At 42.2% G+C, this 26,358-nt stretch overlaps 2 protein-coding genes across 5 annotated transcripts; both read left to right on the top strand.

Annotated features, from left to right (window-relative positions):
• The first annotated feature begins 919 nt into the window (after positions 1-919).
• Positions 920-8,142, top strand: MPHOSPH10 (M-phase phosphoprotein 10). The gene is made up of 11 exons (XM_039723534.1): positions 920-1,221; positions 1,748-2,399; positions 3,154-3,317; positions 3,695-3,866; positions 4,144-4,285; positions 4,853-4,920; positions 5,582-5,719; positions 5,926-6,036; positions 6,275-6,382; positions 6,877-7,107; positions 7,936-8,142. The coding sequence occupies exons 1-11, from the start codon at positions 935-937 to the stop codon at positions 8,083-8,085; spliced, it is 2,223 nt and encodes a 740-aa protein (XP_039579468.1). The 5' UTR covers positions 920-934; the 3' UTR covers positions 8,086-8,142.
• Positions 8,143-8,545: 403 nt separating this feature from the next.
• On the top strand, positions 8,546-26,090 carry FAN1 (FANCD2 and FANCI associated nuclease 1). 4 transcript variants are annotated; one of them, XM_039723472.1, is made up of 15 exons: positions 8,546-8,642; positions 9,496-10,254; positions 10,370-11,029; positions 13,224-13,364; positions 14,573-14,768; positions 15,085-15,318; positions 15,775-15,906; positions 17,008-17,116; positions 17,769-17,888; positions 18,447-18,611; positions 19,533-19,701; positions 22,268-22,371; positions 23,713-23,907; positions 24,310-24,438; positions 25,862-26,090. In XM_039723472.1, exons 2-15 carry the CDS (start codon positions 9,618-9,620, stop codon positions 25,997-25,999), a joined length of 3,129 nt encoding a protein of 1,042 aa, XP_039579406.1. In that variant the 5' UTR covers positions 8,546-8,642; positions 9,496-9,617; the 3' UTR covers positions 26,000-26,090. The 4 variants fall into 4 exon arrangements, with proteins under 4 accessions (XP_039579406.1, XP_039579403.1, XP_039579404.1 ...); XM_039723469.1 differs by having other exon boundaries at positions 9,496-10,326; positions 10,436-11,029; XM_039723470.1 differs by having other exon boundaries at positions 9,496-10,361; positions 10,471-11,029.
• Positions 26,091-26,358: the final 268 nt, after the last annotated feature.

The following is a 26,358-nucleotide window of genomic DNA, read 5'->3' as shown; positions in this document are numbered from 1 at the left end:
TGATACAGCCCGGGGTGCCATAAGCACTGAGGACAGCGAGCAGGCTGGCTGCTGATGCTGCACTCTTGTGTGTCAGGCATAGTACACTATGAGTTGTTGAGATATAGCCTGCATAGAGAAACAGCTTGTGCCACTTCAGATCTGATCTTATGTGATTAGTTAAAAGTGCAGATTAAAATCAGTGTCAAAATGGGTATTTGAAAGTCCCAAATAGATACACTTTCAATTTCCAGCCCAGGTTGTGTGTCTCTGATGCTCAGAGAATTTCAGGTACAGGTCACAGTCAGAGCTCTGCTGGCTGGGCCCTGCTCCACACCATGGTTTTTGGAGTGTGCAAAGCGACAGTGAGGGGACGCAGAGGTGGCATTGCAGGGCACCAAAAAGACTTCATTTGTGAAAGCAGCAGAGGCAGGAGCAGTATTGGAATTAAAAGGTTAGTCAGTTTTGGATCGAGTTGCAGAAGGGCTGTGTGGATGGCTGAAAACACAAGGGTCTGTGGGTGTAGGTCTTAATTTGACTTTATAAAATAAGGAAACCACGTGATGTAAGAGGGGAGCTGAAGAGCACTGGCAGTGCTGTGTGGATGGTGAAGGGGTGTGTGCATGCCTTGTGAGCCTGAACTTGTAGACACCAGGTGAGATGGGGTGTTTTGCCCACAGAATCAGCTGGAAATGTGCAGTTCCAAAATAGCCCTCGTATCTAGGTCAGAGATTCAAAACTGTGAAGTAAGATGCCTGTAGCTCCGCTATATTTAGAGCACGCTCCCCAGTGCTGATGCACATCCCAGCCTGCAGCAACACCGCGCCCGGCCCAGGGCGGGAAGCTGCAGCCATCGGGCACGGCCGCCATACCCTGCGGGGGTTCTGGGAGAACGAGGCGCTTCTAACCGAGGGCTGGGCCAGCAGGCGGGCATGCTTTGGTTCAGGAGGCGGGAATGCCGGGGCTCGGGAGGCGGGCATGCCGGGGCTCGGGAGGCGGGCATGCCGCGGCTCGGGAGGCGGGGCGGGACAGAGCTCCGCGGGCGGAACCACTGTGTGCGGAACCTTGGCGGCGGCCGCGGGAGCCGCCCGGGCCTGAGCGGCGGGCGCGGCGGAGGCGGGGCCGGGCCCCACGTGTGCGCGGCGCGATGGCGGCGGTGCCGGCGCTCCCGGGGATCCAGGGGATCCAGACGTGCCTCAGGGTGGTGGGAGCGGCGGCGGCGCGCCCCGAGTGCTTCCTCAGGTACCGCGGGGCGGCGGGGGAGGCATTGGTAGCCGTAGGGAAAAACCTGGAGGAGACTAGCCAGGTGCAAAAGTTGGGGGCGAGGCAGTGGAGAAGCGCAGCTGCCTCTCCGCCGCCTGGGGCCTGGCCCTTGGACCATTGAGGTGTTTAGTGCTGTACTGTTCACTTCCCCAAAATGTCCGGAGTGCTTAAATAAGATCAACGTATTGTAAGATGCAGCTGCAGAAAGCTGGAGTTTTCTTTTTATTGTATTTTATGTTTTATTTATTTCATTTATTTTATTTATTTTACTTATTTTATATTACTACAAAGTGTAATAAGGCTGAAAGAATTAAGAATTCAGTGTTTTTTTCTATGACTGTGCAGTAGCAGTACTCCAGGCCACGTGTGGAAGGTTAAGGGCAGCAGTAACTATTGAAAGGTGCTGCTCTGTAGCCCCAGAGACCCAAAGCAGGTAACAGAGCAGCAGTGTGGGTGTGATTGACTTAGTGGAAAGTGCTAAGCTCTTTTATTGTTGTGCTCTCAGTGTGCAGGATGGACTGGCTGCCGACTTCAGAGCAATGACAAAGACTCTCTACGATCTCAACAAAGGAAGTGACATAGTTCGTGGGGGCCCTCTGAAAGAGCTGGTGATAGAAAACTTTGATGAAGAACAGATTTGGCAGCAACTGGAGCTCCAGAATAATGCAGTTCTCAATTTCTTCAAGAAATCCATTGCAAGGGATGCTGAGGATGAAGATCTTTGCCTTCTCTCAGACCAGGAAGAGGATGGCTCTGATGCAGAGACCAGCAGTGACAAGGAGCTGGAAGAAGACATAATGGAAGCAGAACCTGAACAGATGAATGTTTACACAAAAGATAAAGATAAAACTAAAGCTAAAGAAAAGCAAAGTAAACTCAGAGAAAGTATAATGCAGAAAGACAGTGATGAGGATTCTGATATTGACTTTGACATTGAAGCACTGGAGCAACAAGCTAAAGCAGCCAAGGAAACCACCCTGAGAAAGAAGGGAAGGAAATCTGTGGTGGATGACAAATTCTTCAAGCTAGCTGAGATGGAAGCTTTTTTAGAACATGCAGAGAAGGAAGACAAGGAAGAAGAAGAAGATGATGACATTAATTATTTTGAAGACATTATCTCAGATGATGAGGAAGACTCTGAAGAAGCTAAAATTAAAGTAAGTTTTTCCTTTAAATCAAAATCTGGTATCTGTGAGGATGACCATAAAGTGTTTAACTCTGTGTAGAAATGCCAAGTGACAATTGTTTATGTGACTCATGATTACTTCTGAAGCTTTACTTTAACAGTTAATATCTGGTAAGGAAATTCCCTGCTGTAGAAGGACATAGCATCCTGCTATTCCAGGCTCTCCTTACATGGGCCTTGGGCTTTTACATAAATAAAGGAAGAGATAATACCCATGGGAAATCAGGGACCTTGAAGAATTAAAGAATAGGTGACCCAGCAAAAGAAAAATCTGGCAATTAGAGATCACTGAGCTGGCTGATGCAGAGCAAAGGGCTTTTTCCAGGGACCTTGCCTTGTAACTCTGATACAATTTAAATTGATGAGTAATTGATTCAAAAGTAAGTATTTTATTATTTAATATGACCAGACATTCTCACTAGCAAGTAAGAAATATACCCAGGGAATTAGTGTGCAGAATTTGGCAAAATCTGCAGCTTCTACAGCTCCTTGACTTCTGTATGTGTAAGTGGTAGAGAATTGTAAACACCAGGAAAAGAAATCAGTTTTACTGTGACACCCTACCACAGGTTAATGCACCACTATCCTGAATTACTGTTGTAAGTAATGCTGTTCCCCAGGCACTGAAGACTTTAAAAGACAGGATACCCTTTGATTTCTGTCATTCTTAACAGCTGTGGTTTGTTGTTTGGTTTTTTTTTTTTCTTTCCCTCTCACTTTTTTAGCCAATGAAAAGTTCCAGAGATATGACATACAAAGATTTCTTTGATCCAGTTGATGATGGTGATGATGATGGTGATGATGACTTAGTAGCTAATGATGCTGAAGAGGATCAGGAGGAGGAAGCAGACAGTGCCGTTGAAGAGCAAAATGAAGAAAGTATGTCTGAGTAAGTAAAATGCAGGTAAAATGTCCTCATAATTTTACACTAAAGAAAGCAGAAAATACTGAGAATGCCACACTCACTCTGGTCATAGTTTGCCATTCTCAGTTAACTGTTGTATGTTCAGGGTTTGTGTTGTCACCTTATTTATATTTTTAAAATATTGTCCCTTGATCTTTATTTGAATAAAGCATTTAGAAGTTGTTCAGAGTTATTCTTATTATCCAGAAGTTTCCCTAGTGCCCTCTGCCTGTAGGGGGATCCTTGAGACCTGTTGTAAACTGTAAGTTACTTGTAACAGGTAAATATCTAAGGGCTGAAATATGTTCATGTGAAAAGCTATAAAGGCTTCCCAACTTTTATATTAAATGGTTTTGTTACAGGTTTGAGGATATGGATGAAATGGTGGAGCACATGAGAAGTAAAGAAGCTTCTAAGAAAGTAACTTTCAGTTTGCCAGATGACAGTGAAACAGAAGATGTAACTGAAATGCAATTAGAGAAGGGCAGCAGTCCCAGTGAAATAAAGTCATCATTTGAGAAGAGACAGGAAAAGGTAATTTTGGTTTGGTTTTCTCTAGGTTTTGTTCATATTTTATTTGGCTAATACTTCAAAACAGTAGCAAATACTTTTTTTTTTACTGGTTGTTTCATTTGTTCAGAGTCCAGCAAATACAAAGAAGGTATTTAAAATTTAAGGAAGACATGTGGTTTATCTACATAGATACATCTTCAGTCATACATCCCCTCACATACCTGAAATAAATACTGATTTTTTACTGTGAGTTTATGAGTGAGCTCTTTTAAACTTCCTAGGAAATTGTGTTTTTCAGATGAGCAAAAAAATAAAAAGCTTGGAAGAAGCATTGTTAGAGGAGAAGCCCTGGCAGCTTAAAGGAGAAGTGACTGGGCAGAAGCGGCCTGAGAACAGCCTTTTGGAGGAAACGGTGCTGTTTGACCACGCCGTGCGGATGGGTGAGGAGGGGCCGGGGCTTTGCTCACAGCCTGCTGCAGACTGTGCTGGCTGTTCTGCCCTCTGACCTTGCTGAAAACACTGTGACTCAAGAGGACATCAGATTCAGCCTCTTGATGTGATTTTGAGGTTGTTTCACACTGTATTTTCACAGTGGAAACTACAGGAAATTGTAATTTTTTTTTTTTTTTTAAATTGACGTGGAACTTCATAACTTTGGTGGCAGACCTCTTAATTTATCAGCCTTACATAATATGACTTTTATATTTACTTCACTCAGCCTCTTGATGTGATTTTGAGGTTGTTTCACACTGTATTTTCACAGTGGAAACTACAGGAAATTGTAATTTATTTTTTTTTTAAATTGACGTGAAAGTTCATAACTTTGGTGGCAGACCTCATAATTTATCAGCCTTACATAATATGCCTTTTATATTTACTTCATCTTCAATTGCTACATTTTTGTGAAAGCTTTACTTCCATTTTTCTGCAGTTTATTCCTTATAGAAGAAGACCTATTTCTTGCTGGAGAAACATTAATCTTAAAATTCTTTGCCTTTTCCTTTCAGCACCTGTGATCACAGAAGAAACTACTTTTCAGCTTGAAGATCTCATTAAACAGAGAATATTGGATGAGGTTAGTATTATCTTACCTGTTCCTCCTTACACTGTTCATAGACTTGATTCACAAGGCACATTCCAGGGATGAGTTGGAAGCATTTCCAATGGTAGATGTAGAATTATCTTAATTTCTGCAGCTGGTTGTTCTTTTGTCTTGATGAATGTGTATTTAGATTTCTAAGCAGCCCTATTTTTATATCCCTGTTATACACCATGTTTTAGTGCACTTCAAAACAGACTGTGCAGCTAAAACTGTAAGGAGTTTATCTGCAATATAAAGCCAGCCTGTAAGTGTTGGCTGTTACCATAACTAGTGCTCTGAGCATTCTGAACATTGACCAAAACTCAGTTGTTTGCTTCATTTTGCTTCAAAGCCACTGACAGAAAATTTGTGTCTCACAGTTTGTTGAGCCTCACTGTTCATTGAATTTAAAAAGATGGAGAAGAGTTTGTAACTTGTTATAGTTTTTGCCTTCATTCATAAAACCAAGGACACAAGTACAGCTATGACTTTTATTACTTTTTTTTTAATGAAAGTGCAAAACTTGATGAGTCCTGGGATGCTATATATATAAACTAGTTTATGTGCCAGATAAATAACTGAAAAATGTTCTAAATAAAATATAGCTGGTAGCTGGCTGTAGTTGCATTTGGTCATTACCTTATGACTTTCTCAGGCATGGGATGACGTAGTGCCAAAAGAGAAACCCAAAGAGGAAGCTTTTGAGTACAAGAAGCGGATCAGTTTGGATCATGAAAAGAGTAAGCTGAGTCTGGCTGAAATCTATGAGCAAGAATACATGAAACTTCACCAGGTAACAAAAACAATGCCTTTCCTTTGGGTTTGAAGTTCACAGCGTGTTCTCTTGTGTTCATTTACACACTTTCCAAGTGGAATCAATTTAGTCTTTCTCTGAATATTCACCAGTGAAAGGGCTCTGAGTTGTAAGCTGTGTCATTACCACTCTTGCTAAAGTAAAGTAGCCTTTGGTGTTACAGTTACATTGCATTTTTAACGCAGCAAAAGACTGAAGAGGAGGAAAATCCTGAACACAAAGAAATTCAGGAAATGATGGATTCACTCTTCCAGAAGCTGGATGCACTTTGTAATTTCCACTTCACACCCAAACCAGTAAGTGCATAAGTTTCGTAAAGTTGGGGGCTTTCTCCCTTTTTTTTAAATTGGGTACTTTAAAATATATTCCAGAAATGGAAAGCAAAGTAAACATTGATGTTTACTGAGCTCATTTTTATTTCATATTAAATGCACTGTGACTGCCTCTAAACAAACCCAGCTGCTTGTGATCTTCAGCTGTCTGTCAGCTGCTGAGGTGCTGTGCTCGGTCCTGAATGTGTCTCCTTATTTCTAGCCGGTGCCAGAAGTTAAAATCGTTTCCAACCTTCCAGCTATAAGTATGGAAGAAGTAGCACCAGTTGCTGTTAGTGATGCTGCTCTCTTAGCACCAGAGGAGATCAAGGTAAATATAAAATGGCATAAGGGGGTTATAGAATGATGTACTGTCAGGTCAGTGGGAATTCTGCTCTTCCCATCCTGGTGGGTGGTTCCTCACCTTGTGGACTTTTTTGGCTGAGAATTTTAGCATTGGTGCTTGTTGGGAGGTTTTGAGGGCTGAGGTGGTTTTTTAGGGTTTTTTTTTTTCTAACTGGGGAAAGAGTATATTTTGTTTGGCTCCAGTAGGCCATAATACTGTGCTTTGTTTTTGATCTTAACTGTTACATGATGGTCATTGTTGTTCCAACATTTATATGGGTATTGAGAGGGGGAAAGCTAAACACTAGAGCAGAGCAATTAGCATGTCCTGGATCAGTTGTACAAATCTCATTTCCCAGCTTTTGTCAGTCTTTGGCTTTGCCTTATCCTGAGCTGTCACTTGAAGTAATGGAAATGCTGAGACAGATTTGAGTTCTGTGAAGTGAGTCCTGTTTTTTGCACTGTTGTGGATCTATTTAGGAAAAGAACAAAGCTGGTGATGTGAAAACAGATGCAGAAAAGACTCCCACAGACAAAAAACGAGAACTGAGAAGGAAAAAGCTCCGTAAGCGCATGAAGCGCAGGGAAAGGGAGAAACGTCAAAAGCTTCTTGAAAAGATGAAACCAGAACAAGGCACAAAGCTTAGCAAAAAAGCTGCTGCAGCAAAATTAAAAAGACTTACCAAAGAAGGCAAAGCATCTCTGCTCAAGGTAAGACTAAAATCCCAAGGACAGATAATTTTTCTCTAGAGAGGAAAGGAAACTTTATCCCAAAGAATTACAAGGTTGGAAAAATGTGAAAAAGCTGTATGATACAATTACTCTATAAAAATATGTTCATCAGGCAGAAATTATTTTGTGTGAGGTGCTGCTTTTCTATTTATTTCAACATTCACAAAGTGATGTTCTGCAAATACTAAAACATTTCCTTTATTTCCTGCATTTAAGCCATTCCACTTCATCAAGTGGGACTGCTTGAATGCACATTGAGGTTTCTATGTTCTGTATAAGCTTTGGGTAAATGAAACTGTTTTGTAATACAGTATTCCTGTTTGACTTTGTCCTTATTGTGGAGCCTTCCCTATAATCTCATCAGATTGATACTGTTTTGCATATAAAACAGTAAACTCATGCACTATTTATGATGTCTTTTAAATAACACTAAAAATCTGAAATTTTGAAGTATTAGAAACTAATAGGAAAAATAACTTCATTACTTCCAGTTGTTTGTATTTACCTTTTCAGAACGCAAGTAGAACACAAAATACAGATACCCTGTTGTAGTTCTTGATGTGCCAGGATCTGTTCTTGATGCCTACACTCTTACCTGTCAGGCTAGTTGCTACTTAGGAAGAGAATGTAATCTTTATTTCCTTAGATAGCAGGAGTGGAATAAAAATGTGGTGAACAATATCCTTTGAAAATCAGTTACCAGATCTTGTTTAAGTGAAATACCATTATGCTTGAGTAGCTAGTAAGTAATGTAATGGTACTGTTTGTACATTTCTTGGTTATAACAAATGTTTTGTCCAATGATAGGATGAAGGCAAAGACAAGGCCTTGAAATCATCCCAGGCCTTCTTTTCTCAGCTACAAGATCAAGTGAGAATGCAAATCAAAGATGCCAGCAAATTAAAGAAGAAGCAAAAAAAGGAAAAAGCAATCTCTGTTCATAAACTGAAGTTGTAATTTACCTTTTTTATATGGTGCAGCTTGTATATATTAAATTTTTCTTGCTGAATTTGAGTAGGTTTTATTCCGTGTTGATCTTTAAAATACCTTATAAACTTCTAAGGTGATGGTAAGACAGTTTTCTGTAGATTTTGCTCATATTTTTTACCATAGAACTCTGATTTATTCCAAAAAGAAAGATTCTTGTTGTGGGCAGATACATAATGGTGTAAAATACTTGCCATATGATGTGACTGTACAGTCTCTTTAATCTATAGCCCAGAGCTTTGTATCTGCTGTTGTAATAGCTCTGGATCTACAGCAGGAGGAACTGCATTTATTGAAGAACTTAGGATGTATCCTATATTTAAATTACAGAAATTATATTCTGGAATTGTGATTGGCAAAGAGGGAGGACATAAAAGACTTTCAAGCCTGTGGTAACCCAGAGCTAGAAGCAGCCACCATCGGCGCTGCGCTGCTCAGGCCTGGCGGCGGGCGGGCCCGGCCCGGCCCGGCCCTCAGGGCGCGGCCTGCCCCGCACGGCCCGGGAAGGACGCGAGGCTGCGGTGCCGGTGCGTGGGGAGGGGCGGGAGGCCGGGCCGGGCTCTGGGGGCTCCGGCTGGGCCCTTTCCCCGGGGGCCGAGGGGGTCCCAGCGCGGGGAGGGCACGGGCGCGTCAGGACGGCCGCGCGGGAAGCGCTCGGGAGCCCGGGCCCGCACCCGCACCACCCGGGGAGCGGCGCGGAGCCGCCGGGCCCGGCCCCGGCAGAGCTCGGCCCGGGCGCGCCCCGGGCTCGGGCACGGCAGCCGTGAGCGTGAGGGCTGCAGGCAGCCCGGAGAGTGCTCTGGAAACCGGTGCTTGGCACCGAAAATAGGCTGCCAGTAGCACACAAGACAATGATAAAATGTTCCCAGCGACAGGACGAGGAGCAATGGCCATAAAGTGAAACAGAAGAGGTTTCACCTCAGCATGAGGAAGGACCACACACTGAGGGTGGCAGAGCACTGCGGGAGCTGCCCGGGGTGGTCATGGAGTCTCCCTCTCCGGAGACATTCCAAACCCACCTGGACGTGTTCCAGTGTCACCTGCTCCAGGTGACCCTGCCTGGTTGGGCTGGATGGTTTCCAGTGATGCCTTTCCAACTCTGACTATTCTTGTGGAAATTAGAGGACTTGCCTGTTTGAATTCCAGGTTCACTTGCTGATGTAAATGCAAACTTTAGATTACTTTCCATTTATTAAGCCGTTTAAAGTCAGCTGCAGTGCTCAGCTTGCCTGTGGTGTGCTTCCCTGCCTGGTAAGACAAGCTAGAGGACAGTAGCATTGTAAGTTAAGGATTGCTTGACTTCTCTGCCTCTCTTCTGTTCATCTTTGTTGCATCTGGTACCTTGGAAGACCACTCATTCAATGTATTTTTTATTTCAAGGCATGTCGGAGGATTGCAGATGGAAAAGGAAAAGCCAAGGAAAGTCTTTTAAGTATTACAGAATAAAGAAATGTGGCCTGAATGGAGTTGTCTGTGCCATGTAATCACTGTGAAGTTTTGTAATGGCAGAAGCTAGGTCTTCAGGAATCAAAAGATCACGAGTAAGTTTGTCACTCAGTAAAAATAAGAAGAAAAAAGAAACAACAGAAAAAGTGGAAGTTACAGGAACACCATCTACATCTTCAGCATCATCCTCTATTACTTCCTTTTTTAACAATGCTCCCCCTGCCAAAGTTAGCTGTCCCATGTGTGGGCAATTGGTGCCGAGATATGGAATAAATAAGCACATTGATGAAACATGTCAGAGAAACCGTGGTGAGACTGGTGCTATTGATGCTACACTGAATTCTTTTAGGAATAAGAGTCCCCCAGCTGCAAATCTGAGCAATAATTCCAGCTCATATTTTTCAAAGAACCTCTCAAATCTAGAAACAAGTCCTTCCAAAAGTAATTTGTTGAAAGCGGGAGGGAGTACAGCACAACAGACTAGTCCTTATTTTAGCAAAAATGGTTCAGTCTTTAGTGTGAACAATGAACCCCAGGCTCGAACAGTTAGAACAGTGTCCTTGGGAAGCTTGTCTGCCAAGCTGTCCAGAAGATGCTGTCTGCAGGGAGGAAAACAGGTCCTGTACGAAGAGATCGACTCTTCACCTCCAGCTGTTCACAGTGCAACTGCTGCAGCACCTGATGATGATGATGGTGGTGAGATTGATGCTGGGCAGGGTTCTCAGAAGGAAAATCAGCCTTCTCAGAGAGAGCACCAGGAACAACATTTTTCAAAGGGGGAACGTGAATTTCAAAACGAAATAAAGTGGTGGTGAGATTGATGCTGGGCAGGGTTCTCAGAAGGAAAATCAGCCTTCTCAGCACCAGGAACAACATTTTTCAAAGAGGGAACGTGAATTTCAAAACGAAATAAACAAATGTAATCCAGAAGAGTTTGTGGATATGGTTCAAGTCCAATTACTGGCTGATAACAGTGATGACAAAAGGTTCCCATCTGGAACAAGGAGCACCAAAGCAGAAAGCAGCTCTGAAGGTGGGACACTTAGTCCTGATAAATGTGAAACATCTCTAGCCACCCATACTTCAGCAGAGCAGAGCAGTAATTTGGAAATTGAGACTCAGCCTCACACTGAGGTTACTCCTTCAAAGACAGAAGTGAACGGTGGGACAGAAAATTGCTGTAGCAGGGATGATGCAGAGGTACTTCCTATGGAAGTTCTTGAAGACTTTAAGAATGACATGAACCATACTTTGTTAGAAACTGTGGAAAAGACAGAATCTCAGGATTCCACTGGGGACATTCTAGACAAAATAGATGAGGTCCTCTCTGTGCCCAGCTCTCGTGGTCACCCATACTACCTCCAGAATTTTTTAGTAGTGCTGCGAGCAGTATTGCAGAATGAAGATGATGTCAGACTATTTAATGAACAAGATTTGAACATTATAACCAAGTTCTACAAATTATCAGGTATCTTTTTATTTTAAATACATTTCCACATTCCCTCTTGTAGTGGAACATTCTTGCGTAGTTTTATGTGAGAAGTACTGTATCAATTTACCATGTAACTTGATGGGTTTTTCTAAGGGAAGAAGCTCCTTCTTCTCAGGAGATGTACCCCTGAGTGGCTTTTTTTAAAATAAACTCTGCTAATGTTGGTAGGTACAGCTCCTGAGAGAATGGGGGGCACAGCCTTACTCAGCCCTCCCAGCAGCCTGGCTTGCATCCTAATGGATCTGAGCTGGCCATGGACACGAGCAGCCAAACCTGGGGGGGTCTGCAGAGCCCATGGGTGCACTCCAGACCAAAAGAATATTACAGCAGGGACATCTTGGAGCTTGGTAATGCCTTGTTTAGCTTGTGGTAGTTAAAGGGGAATATACAAAGAAAGAAAGCAACAAACGTCTTGTTACTGGCTCTCTGAGGCAAGCAGTAGGTGCACCTCATTTACATCCAAGGATCAGGAATACACTCACAGTTAGGCCAGTAGTGCATGCAGGCATTGGCTACTGTGACAAACACTAAAAGAGGTGTTCAGGATACACCTTCCCCATTTCCACACTGTTCCCTGGACATGAACAACACTGATCATAACAGGAGCTTGTTCTGATAGATAAAAGAGCTTCTTGTTTCTCTCTCAGTAGTGTGAGTTGGGAATACAGGAAGAATTACTGCAAAGTGATGCTGATAAATCCACGTCTGCCCTGGATGTGAGGGTCACAGATGAAACAATCTCTCTTTGCAGGGTAGGAAAGATGGAGCAGTTGAGCTGTGAGAAGATAGCACTAAGTCAATAGATAACAAATCCTGGACCACTGGCAGATGGATGTCATTGCCTTCAAGAAATACCAGGCAGGATACTTTAAAAGTTCAGGTAGATGAGTTACCTGTTCCACAAGAGAAGTTTTACCCCTTTCAGTCATCGTAACACAAAAAAGGTCACACACCTGCTTAGTACTATGAAGTTGCTTGAATATAGATATTTTCCAGTATTTAATTATTTTCTGCTGAAATGTCTACCATTCCTCAGTGAGTTGTCTCTAACTCAGTGTAAGTTTATGAAGCTTATTATGAAATTATTATTGCAGCTCTGGTTTGATCAGTTCTGTAGTCTGGAGATAGAATGTCCATGTGTTAACCTTTCTTTTCTCCAGAATGATAAAAACCAGGGACAGACATTAAAGGACTTATAACCCCAGAGAGAAAATGACAAGCTTATATGTCAGAATGTAGTTCTGCCAGTGAACTGATCCTGGAAAGATTCTATTAAAGAAAAGGCTGAAAAGGTCTTATAAGGACAGGAGAATTGTTAAATAAGCATTTAATGCTTATCTGCCAATTCTTAAGTATATCTAGGTTGGGTAGTGGTTCAGTGTTTTTTTATTAATGATCAGTTTCAGTTAAGCAGCAGCAGGCAGGGGTAAAAAATTTAGGAGTAAATGGGGATTGAATTAAATAGTCAAAAGGTTTTTGCATGTAGTAATAATATCTAGACTATTTTTAGCTAAAATTTAATAAGCTATTTTGTTGAATTTAGCATTGTTAGTATTTAAAAACTCTTTCTAAAGGGTACTTTAAAAAAATACTTCCCTGATAAAAATCAAATGAATAGGAGTGTTTTTTTCTCATTGTTTTCTTTCAGTAGATGTATTAGTATAATTTGGCTTATCTTTGGAAAAATAAGTACCTGAAGAATGCTGCACAGAGAGGTATTCTGTGATTATGAAATTATTCTGTCAGACTGCAGCTTCTTTTGTTCCCTAGCATGAAATATTTGGTTATTGAATGACTGTTTAACAAAGCAAAAAGACCTATTTAACCACACAAAATGCAGGGTTGAAAAATGAAGTTCTCCTTTTCTATGAGACTGAATTTTTCTTGAAGGGTAAGCATTTTATTTTAGTAATGTACATTACCTACAAAACATGTTGTAATACTTTTCCACCCACAAAACTTAAAGATGCTAATGAACTTGTTAATTGCTTGGAAAGGTAAGTCTGGTATTTTACCAAGTCTGCTTGTAGAACACAGGAAGACTTAAAATGTGTTTTAGAGAGTACCTGCATCAAAGTAATTTTTCTGGTTAATATGGTGATTGTGCCTAGTACTGTGTTTAGAATTTACTCTTCTTTTTGTCCTCCCCTGCTTTAAATAAAATTTGCAGTTGGTGGGCAGAAGTTGTACGTGAGACTTTTTCAACGCAAGCTGAACTGGTTAAAGGTGAACAAAATAGAGTATGGAGAGATAAGTGTGGATTTGTCACCGATAATTGAAGAACTGGCTGAAGCCAGATTCCTACAAACAGGTAAGGCCAGCGTTAACAAACCTTTAAAATGCTACAAATAAAATCTGAAGTTGTGTCATGTTAGAGATCAATGCAGTAAGTGCTTGTCTGTGCCTTGGGACGAGAATAGAGGAGCAGAATAAAGACTTCAGGTAGATGAGTGGTCTTGTGAAAATACAAATAGTGCAGATTAGATAATAGAGAAGACCAGCTTTTCTGAACAGCATTTTTTTATAACTCAACAGAATTTTTTAATCTTTTCAGTTCCTTCTTCAATCTTTGCAGTTGCTTTGAAGTTGTAAAGGGTGTTCTTTTTCAGGTTATTCCCTTCCTTCAAAGTAGACCTGTGAAAAGGTCCAGAAGAAGGTGCAGGAAGGTGAACCAGATAGCATTGTTAATTCTGAAGAACCTGATGCCTGTATGACTTAGGTCAAAGTTGCAAGGTGTTTATATAGCTTGAGTTGTAAGATATCAATATAACCTGATATAGCTACATAACCTGAATCATAACTTTTATACCTGTATAACCTGAATCAGTTTTTTATACTTACATAACCCAAATCAGTACTTTTATACATATACAACCTAATATAAATAACTTTCTATACAATGTAACCAGGTATGTGGTTAACTACTTGCTTAATGCTGAATAGACAAAAAAGAAGGAAAAAACTCACCAGGTGGGTAGCTTTAGAGACAGATAAGTATAGTTAATGAGAAATTGGTAAATGTAAAGCCAGTCAGCCACAAAATAAGGAATTTAGGCTGTTAGGACCAGACAAACCAAGGAACACCATTACCATTACTGCATGCTCCAAAAACAAAGTTGAAAAGTTCAGCTGCAAAGAACCCTTAATCAAAGACCCGCAATGGCCCCTGAGTTGGGGAGGTGCAAGCACAGTGCAAAAGAACTGTCTAACAACTATCAGATCATACCGTGTAAATTAGTTCTGGTGTGCATGTGATGATGTTATAGTAACACTGAGCAACACTTGCTGTATAAATATACCACAGCACTTGGCAAAGGTGGGTGAGTTAGGTGGAGAAATCCCCCTCACCTGCAGCACTGCAATAAACAAATACCTGCTCTATAGACACCAGTCTATGGGGTTTTATTTCCCAGCCCACCTTTTGGACATCAGACCTAAATCATTAGATTAGTACTAGGTTGTAGAACTGTGAGCTGTTGCTTGACGCAATAATATAACACTGGATAATTTTACTTGTAGAATCTGAATTGGAAGACCTGTGTGAAGGGTTGGATTTGCTTTCAGCCCCTGAGCTAAAAACACTGGCAAAAATCTTTCACTTGCCAAACCCAAATGGTCAGAAACAGCAACTCGTGGATGATTTTCTGAAGTTGTCAAAGCAGCGTTCAATCTTCAGCAGGAGTCAGGCTGGTATTGGGACAGTGATTTTAAAAAGGTAAATGTTTAAAGCTAAATTTGTGAATGGTGAATGGAAGTTGTGCTTCAAATGACTGAAATCTAGATGCCTTTTCAAGAGAGGAATGCATTTAGTAAATTTATTAATAAAAAGGGTGACATTACATTTCAGTTCACAGTTCACAAAGAGAAGGGTAAATAGTAAACTCCATAGTCTGTTTGCTTCTTTCAAGGAAAACCAAGTTTATACATTAATTGGCTTGGAAAAAAGTCATTCTCATACTTCATTCAGTATGTTTTAGTTTTTACAAGTCTTGGTAAAAACCATGTTACAATATTTTTATTTGTCCTTCCAGGGTGAAGGAGCTGGCTGGAAAATGTGTCAGGGTCTGCAGGGGCCCTCGGGCTGTCTTTTCCCGAATCCTGCTGCTGTTTTCACTGCCTGAGTCACTGGAGGAGGAAGAAGCTGGCAGTGCTGGTCAAGGCCTGCTCTCCACAGTCCTTAGGGCAAACATGGGGCAAATGGTGTTCCCCAGTTACACAGTAAACAGGAAAACACAGGTCTTCCAGGACAGAGAGGATCTCCTCAGGTAGGAAGAGCTTTGGCAACTTGGAAATCTGTTCATTTCTAGAAGAGCTATACTGCAGCACTTGTGCAGGCAAAGAAAGAATTCAGATGTAGAACTCCAGATGTAAATATATAGAAGTGTTAATCTTGCAATTATTTTAAATACATTTTTGTATTGAGGTAGGACTTGTAAGTCATAGTGGCTTGCATTTTGAGACAAAATAGCTTATTTATTTGCTTCATGATCATGTGATGAAAGCTGTTTCTTCATTTGCTGTGCTGATTCTGAGTTAAACAAAAATTATATTCTCTAGTGTTTTGTAAATTTAAACATAATTTGCCCTGCTAGTTTAAACTCTGCTAATCCTAGAAGATTAAGAATAAAGATGGCTTTAGAGACTGTAAGGGAAAGAAAAAATTTATTTCTTTCAACTGTAGATGCTTTGCAAGTGTAATAAAGTTGTGGTTTTTTACCAAGGTATGCAACTGCTGTTCATCTGTCAAATGATATAGCCACTGCAATGGTAAATGGGAACTGGGAAGAAGCTAATAATCTCTACTTGCATGCTAAAGAAACCTGGAGTGAACTGAAGAATCACCCCTCTTTGAGGTACTGAACTGGAAACTGTAAAGTGTATTATCTTACCTTGGATACTTTTCCTTTAGAGAGAGGCTTATCAACTAGGGATGTTATTTAAACCTGATAAAGCAAGAGACTTTAATGCTCTTGAAAGCTTGGAACTTCCTGGTTGTTTAGCTTTTAAGTTACCATATGAAAAGACCTTTTTTATAAAATCTTGGGAAAGAGTTGGTAGGCATGGATATAGCACTAGAACAGTTCTGTTCTATGTAACAGTGCAGGAGAACAAGAGTCTTATTTTTCCCTTGTCACTGGTTTTTTTTTTTTTTTTTTTAATGGCTTTCAAACAAATGGCAATAAGCAGAAATTAAAATTGACTGTGAACAAAAGATGTTGCAAATGTTATGGGAAAACATGCTGGGTTATTCATGTCTTTAGATTTCCAAGTGGGTGTTGCTCAGGAAATGTTACTGAATATCTAGGACCTGAAATAACATTTATAGGGTTTGAAGTGTTCTTCATCAGTTTTTCTTTTAATTATTTTGTTTTCTGGCTTAATGATGCACCATAAGTTAAAGCCTTACGTTTGGCATTATATTAAATTCCATGGCAACTGATTTAAAATAACATTCATAGAGGGTCATTTGGAGGTCTGTTTCATTTTACACTGAATACAGTGGAAAAATCTATTTTGATTTAAAAAAGATATTCAAATGTCCTGAAATACAGAGGTGCCTACTGAAAAGATGTTGGTCTTCTTTTGCGGCAGGAAATTCCTGTTCGAGTGCTTTTCTTTTGTTCAGCTTTGTTTCTGAAGTGGAACTGCTGACTTACAAGAATGAGTTGGTAACAAAATATGATGTAGTAAGTTGCTGTTCTGCATCTGTTTCAAAACTGATTAACTGATAATTCTACTGGTGTTGAAACTAGAATGTGCTGTGCAAGTGCAGCTTGCACCTGCTCCCTGAGCCAAACTCTTGCCTTACCTTTGGGTTCTTGACTTTGCAGCTGGGATACTCATTTCAGATCAATTCGGATATATAAAGCATTTAGTTTGGTAAATGCTTTAGATATAAGTATTCTTAGTAAACTGACATCATTAAATTGATCTCAAGTGCTCTTATTTTTCAGCTATCACAGAATTTTACCTGATTACCTGCGACGTTTCACAGTTGGCTGGGTGTACACAAGAATCCTTTCTCAAGGAGTTGAGATTCTGCAGAGACTTCACAAGTATAAGGTAAAGTGGTGAGGTGACTAGAAATATGTGCTTAATTTTTGTACATCAGTTTACATTTCTGATGTGGCTGGAAAATGGTGGTAATGTTTGCCAAGGCTTGCTACAGTTCTAGTAACAAATTACTTTTAAGGGAAAAGTGCCCCTTTTTTGTGCTGCTTTAGAAAGTTTTAAATTGTTTTGATTTCTGCTTATGCTTTGAAGATTTACCATATGTAATACACCATAAAACTATTGTTGAGATATGCTTGTTTCATTATTTAAGGACACTTGTGTTTCACTAGATTTGGCTATTGCTTTGAATAAGAAAAATCTTGAAAGAGAAGTCTTCTAGAAATCCCTGCCTCTTCCTTAGGGAATTAACATCTCCAAAGGCCTCTGACTTATATGTTAATCAGTTTACTTTGAAAATGACTTCACCTCTGCAAGAAAGCAACAAGCAATACTCAAGATATTTTTCATATACAATAAGGGATTCTAGAGTTTTTAAGATACATGTATGGATCTGAAATGTGTGTTTTGGATAGTGGAGTAAAAAGTAGGTCTGGATTGTCCAAAATTTCTGTACTATTCATTAATTAGAAGGGAAAGTGACAAGCTAACTTGAACTTGGTTTTGTAACCCAGTTAATAAAGGTACAATCCCATTGCTACAGGAAGCAGTGCAGCAGCTGCAGAACCTCCTGGCCCAGGATGTGTATTGTGCTGACAGCAGAGGGAGATGGTGGGATCGACTGGCTCTGAATTTACATCAGCACTTGAAAAACACTAAGAAGGTATTTTGAAAACTGCTGCTGGCAAGCTGGAAACACTGCAGGCATTGTCTGAAAACATTTTTTACAAGTGTTTCTTACTGAAAGAACAGTGGAGTAGAGTCTCCTAAAAATGCAGATTTTCTTAGGAATCTTAAGGTCAGACAACCAGATTCAACTAAGAAAATGAATCCAGTTCCTCAGTCTTGTACTGATCAGTAGAAATTGAGAGGAATTTTTTTTACTGTACTAGTATAAATTTGAATCCAGAAGCCTCCTTGTGCAAAATGTTATTAGAACTTCACGACTCAGTTAGCAAGGTGGCCCTGTTCTTGCATTCGCATGTTTGGGCTTAAATCAATTGCTCTTGAGCAGAGGGGCGTGCACAGGTCTCAGCGAGCTGTTGTTTGTCCCCTTCTTTGCCAGGCCATTGGCTGCACCCGGAGGGGGCTGGCAGACCCGTGCAGAGGTCTCAGTGTGTTGTTTGTCCCCTTCTTTGCCAGGCCATTGGCTGCATCCGGAGGGGGCTGGCAGACCCTGCAGAGGTCTCAGTGAGCTGTTGTTTGTCCCCTTCTTTGCCAGGCCATTGGCTGCATCCGGAGGGGGCTGGCAGACCCGGCCGTGCGCACCGGGCACCGCCTGTCCCTGTGCCAGCGCGCCCTGCGCATCAGGGACTCGCCCAGCTGCAAGCAGTTCCAGGGCCTGCTGCAGGACCTGCCCCTGCTCACCGTGCAGGATGTCACTCACGTAAGCAGGGGAGCAGCAGCTCCTGAGCTCTTTTACTTCAGACAAGGAAAAATAATCTGGGAGACTTGTTACAAGCTGTGCACCAGCCTCTGACTGGCGTGGTGCAGGAAAAGGAATACAAATGTGTTTCTAAAACAAAAGCCTCTTGTAGTCAAATACTTCTGCATTGGTCAGCTTCTTAGCTGAAGTTAGTCAGCTGTACACTGATCTAATTTGCATTGCTTTATATTCGTTTTGGATGTGATCATCCATAAACTCCACTAATTTATCAGTAGTGCCCTCAGAGCCTTTCTGGCTGAAGAGTCTGATCAGATCAGTGCATTGCCTCTGGTGGCCGCAGGCCAAGCATTCTGTGCGCTGCAAAAAGTAATAATAACCTTAGTATGTTGTCAACATTAGATTAATGGCTAAAAAAGATGCCACTGTTCTTTTAGAAACCTTTGGAAGTTATGCAGTCTGAATATGTGTTATGCAAATATTCACCTTGGGGCACTTGCATCATATTAGAACAGATGTTTTAAAAGTCTGTCTTTTCCATACCATTGTAAAGATAATTCTGCCTGGGCAAAATCAGAGCAGAGCCTCACTTCCTCTCTCAGCCTCCTCACCACATGTCTCCCCCTTCTTTGTCTCAGCCCAGAGTCTGTCTCCTCACTTTTCTGTGGTTTTGCTCCTGGTCCTGCATATAGAAGGGCTACATTCCCATCTGCCCAGAATTTTTTCTAGACATTTATTTTCTTTAAAATTTCTGGTTTATAAAAGGAATGAGGATGATTTCACAGGAATGACAGGTTAAATTTTATTCAGTGGATTTTTGGAAACAAATCTAGTTCTGATTTTAAGAAAACTGAAAAGAGGATTTTGGGCTAAAGCTTTTTAAACGTGATGCTGGAAAGTAACCAAATGTTTTGATATGTTCAGGTTACAATCAGTGGAAAGATGTGTCCTCAGACGGGAATGGGAAAATCTGTGTTTCTCATGGAGGATATTGGTGATGGAGAAGGAGGCCAAGACTGCAGTGTGTCCACAGTCATGTGCTCAGTTGAGGAGCTGGCATTAACTCACTACAGGAGGAATGGTTTCGATCAGGGTAAAGTACTATTGGTCTGGGGATATTTTGCAGTAAAATAACTGTGGGAGTAAGTCAAGAAATTATTTACTAATTGGTTTAGTTAATAGACCAGTTTTAGCTGATTTCCTTAGACCAGATTTTAGGCTGATTCTGTTTTCTTCCCAAACTCCTCTAATACACCATTTCCTTACCAAAGTGCTCTAACATGTATCTTCAACCTGACCTGCTTTAATGATTTGCTGCCTTTGTTTACCAAAGGTGGTTTTGAAATGTATGAGGAAAAACCCCAGTGTTTTTTCTTCATCTACACAGAAAATCACTTACTTTGCCTTCTTTACCATTGAACAGCTAAGGGTAGAACAATTTAGGTTAAAATGCTTGCATTATCATTTAAGGGAGTGTCACTAAGGAAGTGTAAACCTCCACTGATTCTTGGTACTAGATGCCCATGAGAACCAATATATACCAATATATATATATACCAATAGCACAACACTGCAGGATTTTTTGAAAAGGCTCTATTAGTAGTATTTAGTGTATTTTTACAATTTGGGAATTATGAAAAGCCATCAGCTAGTAAGAATATATAGGTATGTTTTACAGGAAAAAAAATACAAAAAGGTAGGCAAGTTATTTTCGAGGATAAAATTTGTATCTTTATATAAAATATGCATTTTATTGTAGTTTTATTTTACTGATAATACTATTGCAGCAAAAGTGGCCATATCATAAAAAGGTAAGTAGGAAGGGCACATTATTTAGAATTTGGGATAATTGGCTGAAATCTCCATTCAGTTCCTCACTCCCACCCACTCACCATTGGTCTTCTTGGCTCAGTGCAGTTTGGAGCACGCAGTGGCCTTGTGTGATTTAGTGATGATCTGGAATGCCCATGCCAGCTCCATGCACATACACTGTATTGCATGGTATATAACAGCACACATATCTGGGATCTCTATGTGTGACAGGTAATATTACATATACTGCTGTAGATAATGTACTGTACTAACAGACCAATAACAAACACACCTCTCAGAGTGGCTGAGGGAGCTCTGGGAGTCACCTTGTCCAACCCTCAGCTCAAGAGCCAACTCTCCCAGACCATGTCCTGCTTTAGAGAATTCCCAAAGAGGGTGAGTCCCCAGCCTTTCTGGGCAGCCTGTGCTTCATCACCTTCATAGTGAAAAATATATATGTATGTGTTTGCATATGTACACATATATATACATAGATATGTCATACATAGATATGTCTGCCTAGGTTCATATATATATAAATGTTCATAGAATCACAGAACCACTGGATGGTTTGGGTTGGGAGGGCTCACAGTGGGCTCATCTGGTCCAGCCTCCCTGCTCAAGCAGAGTCATTCCAGAGCACATGGCACAGGATTGTTGTGGAATGGCTCCAGACTCCACAGTGTCTCTGGCAGCCTGTTCCAGTGCACAGCACTTCATGTAGAAGGCAGTCAGGTTCAACAGGCATTATTTAGCTGTAGTGAATCCATGCTGACCACTCATGATCACCACCTTGTCATCCATGTGGACAGAGAAGGCCCCCAGAATGAGGCACTCTGTCACCTTTCCAGGGAGTGAGGTCAGGCTGACTGGCCAGGACTTCCCTGGGTCCTCCTTTCCCTTTCTGCAGAATGGGTGATGTTTGCTTTCTCTTGGCACCTCTCCTGATGGCCACCACCTCCAGAGATGATGGTGAGTGGCCTCACCACGGTGTCTGCCCACTCAGCACCCCTGGCTGAGCCCCTCAGGGCCCATGGACTCGTGGATGTCAAGTTTGCCTTGGTGTTCTCTAAGCCAGCTCTCCCAAAGCAAGGGAAGGTTTTCCAGCATTTCTTTCCCCAGGTCTCCTGGATCAGAGGTCCTTGAGAGCTGGTCTTGGCAGTGAAGCCAATGCAAGGAAGGTGTTCCAGAGCCCTGCTCTCTGTGTCCCCTGTTACCAGGGTCCCCCTCCATTTAGCAGCAGGCCCACATTAGCCTGAATTTTCCTTTTGGTGTTGAGGTATTTGAAGAAGCTGTCCTTGCTGTCCTTGACATGTTGTTTTCACATGCTCATCTGTGTGCATGAACATATAAATGTGTAGGAGCACATGTATACATGCATGAACACATATGTATTTGCATATATAAATACATATACATATAAAAGTCATAATATATAATATTTACAATAAACTAGAACAGGTACATAGAATAATATTTTATACAAGAATCTATATACTATATATATGTATGTCATGTCTTGAATATATACATATATATATAATCATCCATATAGTGTCTTTTTTTAATGTTAAAAAAGTTGTGTATTGAAAAATTGTCAGCGTTAGCCCAGTAAGCTTTGTGGGGGCCAGGCAGGGATGGAAGCTGTGCTGCAGCTGAAGGCCCCTGGCCTGGGAGCAGCAGGGTTGGGGAATGGGGCAGAACGAGCTGCATTTGCAGCTGACACCAGCTGGCCATGAACCTGAACAGGGCATGTTTCTGCTTTGGGTCGTGATGGTTCGGTACCTCTTCATGTGACATTGCTGTGGAAATTAATGTTTCCATTTTTATTAAACTCTGCCCTTTAGGTATTCATGGGGAAGGCTCAACGTTTATTACACTGTATGGGATTCTAATGTGGGATATCATTTTCATGGATGACATACCTGATGTGTTCAGAAATTCCTATCAGGTAATTTTGAAAGGCTTTCTTTAGTTTATTTTCCTATGACTAGACTCAGTAACCATGTTAAAATCTTATTTGGGATTAGATTATTAGATTAACGTTTTGTTCTGAGAGACTTTCTAGACAGATCTTGGTGTTTCCTTCATTATATTATTTGTTATATTTGGTTATTGCCAAGGCCTCCTCAGTAACCAGTTCCTCTGTCAGTCTGGATTCACAGGGAGGGTGGGATTGGTCTGGTTAAATGCTTGTGTCCTGTAGCTGAGCTCACTGGGCAAGGTGTCCTTGATGGGCAGTGGAGAAACACTGCTCTGCCCCAGCCTAGTTCTTCTCCTTGGAAGATGACACATTCCATTGGAAAAAAAAAAAAAAAAAGTCTGTTTCTTTTCAATAGCCTTATTTTTAAACTCAGGTTTGTTAACACCCCCACCCACCCCACCATTTTTTTTTATTATCCTGCCTTTTTGACAAAAAAAGACGCAAGAAAACAATATTACACAACCCTCTCCAACTCCCTGTAACACCTGAAGGTCAATGATTCCAGGTGAACTTTTGGCTTTATTTTTCTTCACCATTTGAAGCAGAAGTCCTTGTGGCTGAGCTGAAAACCAACAGGTTCACAAGTAGGATAGGAAGGGGACAGCTGTAACTCCAGAGATCATACAAAACTGAAATGGAATTCATACAAATAGCTCTTCTTGTTGTCCTTGTTGATGCAGAGCAAAACTATCATGATACTCTGACATCAACAGTGATGAGCTGACACCTGATTCCATCCATCATTCCTAGGCTGTTTCCCGTGGGATTATGTGTGGCAGCCGTTTGTGTAAGACTGTTTCCTTCGGGCCCTCCCTGCTCAGCAGTCAAAGCTGAATTGCTGCAGGGGCTTTTTACACCCTGAGCATCCAGCACTGTCCCGGGGCTCTTTCTGTGGCTGCTGGAGGAGCCGCCCCAGCATCATCACGGCTTTGTTCTTTCACCTCAGACTGCTCCCTGTGCCTGAGCAGTCTTGATCCTGATTCCAGATCTGCCTGGAACCTTACTGCTCAGAGCACTGGGAATGCACAGGATTCTTTGTCTGTTAAAGGAAACCTCTGTCTAGAGTTCAAAACAACAGAGCAGAGGCCGAGATGAGACCAGTGTTTGTTGCACTGGCACTGGGTTTTAAAACATCTGCAATTTTTTCCCCATTTAACAAACATTTATATGGTGGTCGTGTTCCAGATAAAATCAGCTCAATGTTTGATTGACTTTGTAGTTAAGAAAAATATGAGCTAGGACATTGTCATTCTGGGAACAGCTGCTGTGGTGGCAGTTCCTGAGAGTTGTATTTACCTTTTCATCCAGACATCCCCCCTGGATTTATACACTGACAGCTTCTATGAGAACAGGAGGGCTGTCATTGAGGCCAGACTCCAGCAGCTTCACACAGCTTCCTCGGAGACGCTGGCAGAGTTGGTTGCTGATGTCTGGACCACTCAGGAGGGAAAAGCAGCAGCCCTGGTTAACTGGGGACGTTTTATTTCCCTCCAGCAAGTCCAGGTAAGTGGCTGTTGTCCAGCATGGGCACTCCAATTGGGCTTGACATTCAATTACACATGGCTCTAGTGTGCTCACAGGTTGTATTGAGGCACCGAGTCATGGCAGATGGAGAGTGGTGGGAGGGAGAAATTGGAATTAGGGATTATTGTGCTGAAGTCTCTGCACGGGTAGAGTTAGAATTTTCTCATATGGTCACTTTTCCTGTAACAGTAGCTGAGAACACAGCAGGAAAATTGATGTAAAAAGCATCTACTTATGTTTCTTATGGACGTTTCTTGAGACTAAACCAAGAGCTGAGGTGGGCCATCCAGTATTCTCGGAACAGGACTCTTGTGAGGGCTGGGAAATGGTTCTGCAGGAAATTAAACCAACCCAAACCAAGTAGCAAACCTTCTCTTGCAGAGCCTGGTCTCTTGCCTTGGAGGAACGTTCCTGAGCGGAGTTTTCCGGCGGCTTTCCAGGGACCTGCGGCACTGCCGGGGCGGCCTGCCCGACCTGCTGGTGTGGAGCTCCCACAGCCAGCACTTCAAGGTGTGTGGGGAGCACGGGAATGCCCAGGGCTCAGCTGCCTTCCCTCCTGTAAAACCCTGCACTTGGCAGCCCACACAAACGGTAATTGGTGGGAGGGAGAAATTGGAATTAGGGATTATTGTGCTGAAGTCTCTGCACGGGTAGAGTTACAATTTTCTCATATGGTCACTTTTCCTGTAACAGTAGCTGAGAACACAGCAGGAAAATTGATGTAAAAAGCATCTACTTATGTTTCTTGTTAACGTTTCTTGAGACTAAACCAAGAGCTGAGGTGGGCCATCCAGTATTCTCGGAACAGGACTCTTGTGAGGGCTGGGAAATGGTTCTGCAGGAAATTAAACCAACCCAAACCAAGTAGCAAACCTTCTCTTGCAGAGCCTGGTCTCTTGCCTTGGAGGAACGTTCTTGAGCGGAGTTTTCCGGCAGCTTTCCAGGGACCTGCGGCACTGCCGGGGCGGCCTGCCCGACCTGCTGGTGTGGAGCTCCCACAGCCAGCACTTCAAGGTGTGTGGGGAGCACGGGAATGCCCAGGGCTCAGCTGCCTTCCCTCCTGTAAAACCCTGCACTTGGCAGCCCACACAAACGGTAATTTTCTGTGGCTCTGGGGGCTGCCCTGCCCGTGGAGCACTGGGTGATTACCTGGGGGCTGCCCTGCCCCGTGGAGCACTGGGTGATTATCTGGGGGCTGCCCTGCCCCATGGAGCACTGGGTGATTACCTGGGGGCTGCCCTGCCCCGTGGAGCACTGGGTGATTACCTGCTCCTCCAGCAGTTCTGCTGGAGCTTTAGTGGGCGTAGGGAGCAGACACAATCAGCACTGGCTAAGGTTGGTGTAGAAAAAGTCTGATTAATCGTAATCTAAAGCACCTCTTACAATCAGCCACATATTGACTGTTGTTAGCAAGGAGTTCTACTGGCACCACTTAGATGAAATATGGACTACAACAACTGTGTCTGTGTCTGCTACAGCAATTGAGTAAACAGTCACGGATGGTGCCTTGCACAGTAGTGGAATAGCTACTAGAACACTATTGGACATCTCATCGGTTGGAGCAGCTTGTTATGTGTTTATGATACTGCTGAATAGCAGAAATTAGTTCTCTAGGACACCTGAGTAAGTTGCTGTCAGTATCAGCTGGAACAGGTGAGGGCGCAGACAATCGATTTTGCAGAATGAGACATCTCCATTCAAGAGGGCTTCTGTCTGTGTTTAGGTAGATATTTACTATGTAAAATTTCATTCTCTTACAGTTAAATTCTGAAATATGGGGTAATAATTCAGCACCCACTGGACCCTCCATTGTGCTAAGATCTCTATTATTTTTGTTGCAAATAACAGCCATTAAAAATATTTCTTGTGTGGGAGGTACTGATCCGTTAGTTCCTCCAGGGACACACTTCTAACCATCCCCCTTTCCTTGTAGCTGGTGGAGGTGAAGGGCCCCAACGACCGCCTGTCTCCCAAGCAGATGCTGTGGCTGAGTGAGCTGCACAAGCTGGGGGCTGCAGTGGAGGTTTGTCACGTGCAGGACGTTGGAGGCAAGAGCAAACGCCTCAGCTGACAGAGGTTGGGTCATGTGGGGCACTCTGTTCTTAAAGGAACACACACCAATGGCTGCTGCTGCTGCTTATTAAAAATAGTTTCTTTTAACATTCTGGTTTCTTGGTACATTACCATAGTCCTTTTTAGCACAAAACACTCTAAAATGTAATTTGAGACAGCTGTCAGTATGTTCAGAAGAGGAGGGTCCTTCCCTCTCTCCACAATTCCTGAGTTATTCTCTCAGGTAATCTGGGGTTTGCCCAGCAAGGAGGAAGAGTTGCCTTCACACTGGTACACCCTGAGAACATCTGTACAATACAGAAACTGGGCCATCAGGTCCTGCTCATTTGTGTGGTGCCCTTGTGGCCTAAATTCATT

The sequence above is a fragment of the Passer montanus genome, unplaced genomic scaffold (assembly GCF_014805655.1).
Source record: "Passer montanus isolate IOZ18808 unplaced genomic scaffold, ASM1480565v1 scaffold5, whole genome shotgun sequence".
Taxonomy (NCBI): domain Eukaryota; kingdom Metazoa; phylum Chordata; class Aves; order Passeriformes; family Passeridae; genus Passer; species Passer montanus.
This window is presented reverse-complemented; position numbering and strand designations above follow the sequence as displayed.